The sequence below is a fragment of the Crocuta crocuta genome, unplaced genomic scaffold (assembly GCF_008692635.1).
Source record: "Crocuta crocuta isolate KB4526 unplaced genomic scaffold, BGI_CrCroc_1.0 scaffold306, whole genome shotgun sequence".
NCBI lineage: Eukaryota > Metazoa > Chordata > Mammalia > Carnivora > Hyaenidae > Crocuta > Crocuta crocuta.
Window position 1 is genome coordinate 1,114,809 of NW_027529630.1, and position 6,962 is coordinate 1,121,770.

Sequence of the window (6,962 nt, forward strand, 5' to 3'; positions counted from 1 at the left end):
GACGAACAGCGCGCCTCGCCCTTTTTGGCGCCCGCCGCGCCCGCCGCACCCTTGGCGCTGGCTGCACGCTCCTGTTTGCGGAACTTGGCCCGGCGGTTCTGGAACCAGACCTGCGGGCACAAGGGCCGGTCAGGCCGAGGCCGCGATGGGCGGGGGAGCCCTCAGTCCGGAAGGGACCGGATCAGGATTATTGCCAGCTTTCTGAGCGTTGGCTCCGCTTGGCTCGTTGCCCTCCTCACCTGTCTGCTCACCTCTGCTCCTCCACTTGCCCCTTCCTTTCAGGTCTTTCCCTTAGGATCTGCTCACCCGCGCACCCCTCAGCCTCCAGAGTTCTTGGTCTTGGGGACTCCGCGTTAGCTCCCCTAATCTGCCAAAGCCGTGCCCCCAATTCCTTCCTACAGGAAGCTCCAGGAATTTCCACCTGGGGTGTTCAACGGCGGTGGAGAACGGGTTGGGGCACAGGGGACACATTTTCAGGGTCTCCAGTAAGGTCGGACCAGCTGAACCTCTGTACTGGATTTGTAAGATAGACAACAGAATTTACCCTGGCCTGGCTCTCCTAGGCCTTGTGTCTGCCCAGAGCCCGGGGTTTCCGGCTCGGGGATTTCACCGCTGCAGGGCTAGGGAGGGGAGGGGACGTGGAGGCGCTCACTGGCTTTCCCGTATTCCTCTCCCTCGCTTGGCGCTGAAGCCGCCCTGGGCTCCCGCTCTACGCACTCGGCCTCCTTCCAGACTTCCCTCTGCGTGCCTATCCCTACTAGGGAGACTGAGGGGGAAATCTGGGGGCTGAACACCTCATATCACACTAGGGCCTCAGGTCTGCCGAATCCTGGCCCCCTCACTTACCGCAGCTGCCCATCCTCTCCTGCCCGACCACCCCCAGACTGCTCCCTACCTCCTGGCCCCAGCTCTCCGCCCTCAGGTTGCACCTGCCTGCCACTCTGTCCCGACCCCCAGGTGTCGGGCACTGACTTCCCACCCCCAGACACGCGCACACTCCCGTATACACACGCAAAACACGAACCTGCACGCGAGCCTCTGTGAGGTCGATCTTGAGCGCCAGCTCCTCGCGCGTGTAAATGTCGGGGTAGTGAGTCTCTGCGAAGACGCGCTCCAGCTCTTTGAGCTGCGCGCTCGTGAACGTGGTGCGGATACGCCGCTGCTTGCGCTTCTCATGCAGGCCCGACGGCTCCGGGAAGAACTTGTAGGGCACTAGGGGTGTGTGCAGGAAAGGGGAGCAAAGAGGGTGAAGGTGTGAGGGGCCGAGCTCAGCCGGCTGTGTCCTGCCCCTGAGATCGCTCGCCACCGTCCCTGCCCCTTCCCTGGCCCCTCGGCTTCCCTTCAGTCTCGAATCGAGCATCTTCCCTACCGCTCAGTGGAGCTGGCAGCAGTGAAGGCGCCTTGGACAGGGCGCAGGGAGACATGGAGCCCCAGAGGAGCGGCAAAGGACTCAGGATCTGATCCTCAGGCCAAGACCGCCGCCTTGTTCCCTAACCTCCCTCCGATGCACTCCTCCCTCCGACCTCCGCTTTGGTGTTTCTACCTTGGTCAGTCTGACGGCTTGGTTTCAGGCCGTGCCATGTCCCCCTAGCCTTGGCTGCCACGGCTCATTAGTATTGTGAGTCTTCCCGGACGAGTTCTGGACCTCCGCTAGGCTACTGAGACTACCTGGCCTGGGTCTGCCTTCAGACCTGCCTGTGTACTTTCTGCCATGTAGGGACTTGGCCCCCTCTACCCTGCCATTTCTCTCCTCCCAGGTCTCATATTCTCAGCCCAGTCTTATGTCTCATTTTCCTCCAGGTGTTGGTCCCCCTCTCCTCTTCCTCATCTCTCTCCATTCACATCTCTCTTCAGCTTTCCCTTTCTGGACCATTCTCTTTGTGCCCATTGAGAAAAGTCCTTATTTCTCCCTGCCCAGGTTCCTTCATCTTCTCTTTGCCCTTCTTCCTCCCAGGCACCTCTTTCTATGTCCCAACTCCCCCACAGCCAGCCCTATGCCTCTTCCTCATTCTCTTCCCATCCTTGTCTCCCATTTACCCCATCCCAGTTCCCACCGCCCTGTAGCTAGTGTTTCTGACACTGTCTCCGCATCCCTGTCTCCAAGCCCTGCTTAGGTCTCCATATTCTTCAGGGGTCCCTAATATCCTTCATCTTTGTCCTATGTCCCGTGTTCTCTATCCCCTCCCAATCCTTGTCTCCAACACCCCATTCCTATCCTCATTTTCCTCATCTCTGTTGCCAATCTTCCTTGGTCCCCATCTCCCATAATTCCTGTCCCCATCACCTAGTTCTTATCTCCATCTCCCCATCCCTGGGTCCTCATTTCTCCCATGGTTCCCAATCTTCCCATCTTTGCTTACATCTCTCTGTACCTGTCCTCATCTCCCCATCTCAGAACTCCATCTCTCTGGGGCCCATATCCCCATGGCCTGACTGTCTCCCCAAACCCCATCCTCATCTGATCCAGAGTACCCAATCTTCCCATCCCTGTTCCAGTTTTTGCCTCCATCTTGCAGGTTCCTATCTCACCATCCCTCCCCACCCAACAGGCCCAATCTTCTACTTGGGTCCCTGACACCCAAGTGGTGTTCCCAGGAAGGAAGGAGATAAGGAGACTGGGCGGGGCATCTTGGACTCTGAGAGATGGGGATGGCTGAGAGGCTCCATGAGGTTTGAGGGTTCAGATGGGGACTTGAATCAAGAGGCTTGGAAGTGGTGGGGGCTGCTTCTGCGTTCTGCAGGACTCTAGCTGGGAGAGGCTCCAGGGGGAACGAAAGTGGCTTAACTCTTCTTCCGGCAATGGGATTCAGTGGTGCAAGAGGGTCAGGGCACAGGTGGCATGGGTTCAAAACCAAGCAGGAGGGGTTTGATGGTTCTGGGGCTCTAGGAAGGTTTCCATCTGGGCAGCTCAGCTGCTGCAGGAGCCCTTGCTGGGGGTCAGACATGAAGTGGGGTGGGGTTAAGGATGGGATCTGATTGAATTGAGCTGGGAGCATCTTCCAAGGATACAGGATGGAGAGGTTTGATGGTCAGTCTCTGCAGGTGGGAACAGGTGGACCTGGTGAGGGGTCTGGGGCTGCACCAGAGATCTATTTCCCCGACCTAAAGAGCACAGGATAGGCATCTGGCAGTGAGAAACAGGAAGGGGAAGGATGAGAGGGTGGGGCTCAATTCTGCCTAGGGGAACCCTATTTTACAGGGAGGCTGGGGATCCCGCGGGGTGTTGGAGGGCAAGGATGGTGAGGGCTGTCACCAGTCGCAATCACCTGCCAAACAGACCAGGGGCTGGGATTTCCGCAGAATTTGGAGGGAGGGTTGGGCCGGGGCTGGGCTCACCTGCCGAGTAGGGCGCGGGCTGGTGGTCGCGTAGAGCGCCAAGCGCGCAGTTGGAGGAGCCGAGCGCGGGGCAGGGCGGACCGGCCGCGGGGAAGGCGGGTCGCAGGGGGCTGTATTGGAAGCCGCCGGGCTGGCTGCAGGCGCCGAAGTCGCCGTAGGCGGACGCCTCCATGGCCGCCACGCACGAGTCGTACGAATTGAGGTAGGAGTAGTCCATCGGCCCGGGGGTCGGGGTCGGGGGCCGGGCCGGGTCGGGTCGGGGTCCGGATCCCGGGCCGGGTGGGGGTCGGGATAAGGGTTCTAGCGCCTGGCGCCGAGGACCCGAGGCCGTCTCTGAGCGCCCGCGAGTACGCCCGTCCCGTCGCGGCCGCCCTCCGCCTGGGTGCAATGCAAGTGCAGGCAGACACAGCCCGCGCGCCTTTTAACGCTCAGGACCCCGCAGAGGGGGCGGGGCGGGGCGAGCTCCGCGGGGCGGGGCCTGCACCTCCCATGCCCCACCCCCAGCCACCCCAGACCCCCACCCCAAAGGGGCCCCCCCGCCCTCCTCAGGCTCCCAAGGTGCTGGGCGGGGCGGCGCGGAGGCCGATCCCTTGAGTCCCCATCCGTCCCCAATCCGGACCAGACCTTCGCTCTCTAGCATACTGCCAGGCTGGAGGGTCCCAACCCCTTTCCTCGGCCTCCCCACTTGCGGCCCAGCACAAGAGAGGGGAGATAGGCCTGGCGGCGCTCCTGTGAAGAAGTTAATTCAATTCGTCCCGATAACCGAGTTATTCTGATCCAGCCCCTCGGACCCGCCCCCAGCGAGGTCCCATCCTGGCGGGGACCATGGAGGCAGACCAGGAGGGAGACGGAGACACGACAAGGAAGACACAGAGCCTGGAATGGGGACGTGGATGAAGAAAGGACACAGGGAGAGAAAGGGACAGAAACGTAATGGAGAAAGGGACAAGAGAGATGCAGGTACACAGATGGAGACAAGGATGAGACATGGACCAGAGAGAGATTGGAGATGGGGGCAAGGAGGTGCACAGGCACAGAGATGGAGACAAAGCTGAAGTGCGTATAAGAGAAAAGCAGGGATAGAGATGTGGATAAGGCAGAAACAGAAGACACAGGGATAAGAAAGAGACAGAGAGGGGATGGAGAAAGGGAAGGAGGCAGGCATGTAGACAGAGAAGGCACCGGGATGAGGTGTGGACGAAAACAAGGATTGAGATGGAGATCAGGAGAGAGAGGAGACAAAACAGGGCAGGGACAGTGAGACACACACACGGGGGGGGGGGGGNCAGGCAGAGGAGGAACAGAGGCAGAGAGAAAGAGCCTTTGGAGAGCTGAGACCCACAGCGGGATCGCCCAGGGGGCGGTAGGATTCCCGTGAAGGCGCCACGGGAGACTGCTGAGGGGGAGGGTCTCTGCAGCCGATATCCCTCTATCCTGACTCGGCTACACAACTGTGCCATGTACCTTCGGGCTGGCCTGCCTTTCCCCTCTGCTAGTTCCCCAACTCAGTCTTGCCTGTGCACCTCCACCTAATGTGACCTGCTGGTCCTCAGCACCCTCTGCACAGACTGTGTGATGAATGTCAGGATCAGGAGTAACCCAGTGACCCCCACATTCTCCCTCAGCCTCTCAACCCCCTCCTTTGCTTCACCAGGAAAACCACTTACACTCAGTCTGGAGCTGGCCACAGACCTAGCCCTCAGAAGATTCAGCCATAGACCTTTACACTGTGGGAAAACCAACACAGAATCCCTTCCAGAACAGAAGAAAAACGCTTTTTGCCTTGGCAGCTTACCTGAGGTGGATGGGAGATCCTCCTCACCCAGCCCCCAGCCTCCTCCACCCAAATCTTGGTAGTCCTACAGATGGGGGAGTAAAGACCCAGAAGAAAGTTGGGGGAGGGTGGTCCCTTATTACCAAAGTCCTTGCAGGATGAGAGAAAGACTCTGGGACTATCTTCTCCCAGTTTACCCACTTAGTGGGGAACGTGACTACCCTCAGCTCATCCACTTCCTTGGTAACCAGTTCTTTGCTTCACACAAGGACCACCTATCCCCAATTTCTGTAACTACTCCATGCCACGGGGTTTCTTGAAAGTGTTTTCTCTAATTACTTTTTAGATATAAACTAAAACTGGCAGAAAAACTGCTTCAAAAGTCCTCCCCATTGGTATGTGTGAGGTGTACCTCTCACCTGTGACACATCCTCCACAGGGAGCCCAAGGGATCTCAGAATTGAGAAATCAGAGGTGCTCTCCTTAGACCTATTATGGCTTTCCATTGCCCTCATGATCAAATCCAAGCCCTCATTATGGTCACAGTGTCCTCTGTATCAGTGCTCCAGCCTACCTCTACCTCCATCTCACATTGGCTTTCTCTGAAGTCCTCACACATTGATCTTTTACTTCATAGCTGTTTTTTCTGGCTGGAATGTTCATTCCACTATGCCATCCCCCCCTTCCAATCCCCCTTACCTCCCCAAAACACCTAAACCTGGTTTGTTCTTGTTTATCCATTTGGTCTCAACTTGGACATTATTGTTTCCTGGAAGCCTCCAGTGACACCCCCAGACTATGTTGAGTGTCCCATAGTACCTCCCTCTCTTTTGGTTTCTCGTGTTACCAATCAATATTCACAATAAAGTACAACATCTCAGGACAGAACTATTACTTCCCAGTTCTACCGCACTGTGTAGCTCATCATTCTGCACGTCACAGGTCTTCCCGTGTCTGCTTGTTGAGTTAGTGAAAGCTAAGCTGAAATCTTTGTGTTGGGGAATCCTGCCCTTGTTTCTGGGGAAGGAATCCTCATCCCCTGATTCCTACTCCCCACTCTCTGGAAAGGAATCATCCTCCCCTCTTAATTCTCCTCATTCTACAGGGACAGGAAACTTTCTTCCTCTGAGCCAACTTTCTGCCTGGAAGAAAGTCCTCCCTCACTGGAGGAATTTGCAGGAGGCCTGATCTCTTCTCCAGTGACAAAGCTGAAGCAAAGGAACAACCGAAGCTTGTAGGCAGTGACAAATAGAGATCTGAGGAGAGGAAAAGAGGCTTTGGTTCCAGTTGTCTCAGAGACCATGATCCATCCCTATCATTTATGTGGTTTGGGTTTGGTCATTGAGCCAATAAATTCTCCTCTCTGTCTACAACTACTTTAAGTTGGGCTTCTGATCAAAAGTTCTGACCAATATAATCTCTGAGTGCTTGACACCTTTACAAGCAATCGAGTATAGTAGTGGTGATTAGAAATTTTATTGTAATGTGCATGTTGCACAGTTAGGGCAGAAGCTGAACTTCCCATGACTCAGGGTTGAGGACTTGGAGGTTCCTTTCTCTACAGGCAGCCATTTGCATACTGCTGATTGGCATAGAAACAGACATAGGGCCACCCTCCCCCAAATGCTTTGAATCCTGTCCACCACTGGGTTCCAGTCTTTCAGATGGTGGAAATAGGGGGACTTTGGAGGCTAGGCTGCAGTGTGTGTGTGTGTGTGTGTGTGTGTGTGTGTGTGTGTGTGTGTGAGAGATATGGGGGTGTGAAAGAGGGCTCCCTCAGAATTTATCATAAAAGAAGGAAGCAGAGTGGACTAGACTCTGCAAAGACCTCACACTCAAGAGACTAGTGGTT

The 6,962-nt window shown here is 56.4% G+C and overlaps 1 protein-coding gene across 1 annotated transcript in view; it reads right to left on the minus strand.

Moving 5' to 3' along the window:
• PHOX2A (paired like homeobox 2A) overlaps positions 1-3,553 on the minus strand; it is a 7,832-nt gene extending 4,279 nt beyond the window's left edge. The window contains exons 1-3 of the mRNA XM_077762268.1: positions 3,337-3,553; positions 1,025-1,212; positions 4-110 (exon numbers count right to left, since the gene is read on the minus strand). Of these exons, the coding sequence (XP_077618394.1) occupies positions 4-110; positions 1,025-1,212; positions 3,337-3,553 (512 nt within the window). The remainder of the gene's footprint in view (positions 1-3; positions 111-1,024; positions 1,213-3,336) is intronic.
• Between the last annotated feature and the right edge of the window lie 3,409 nt (positions 3,554-6,962).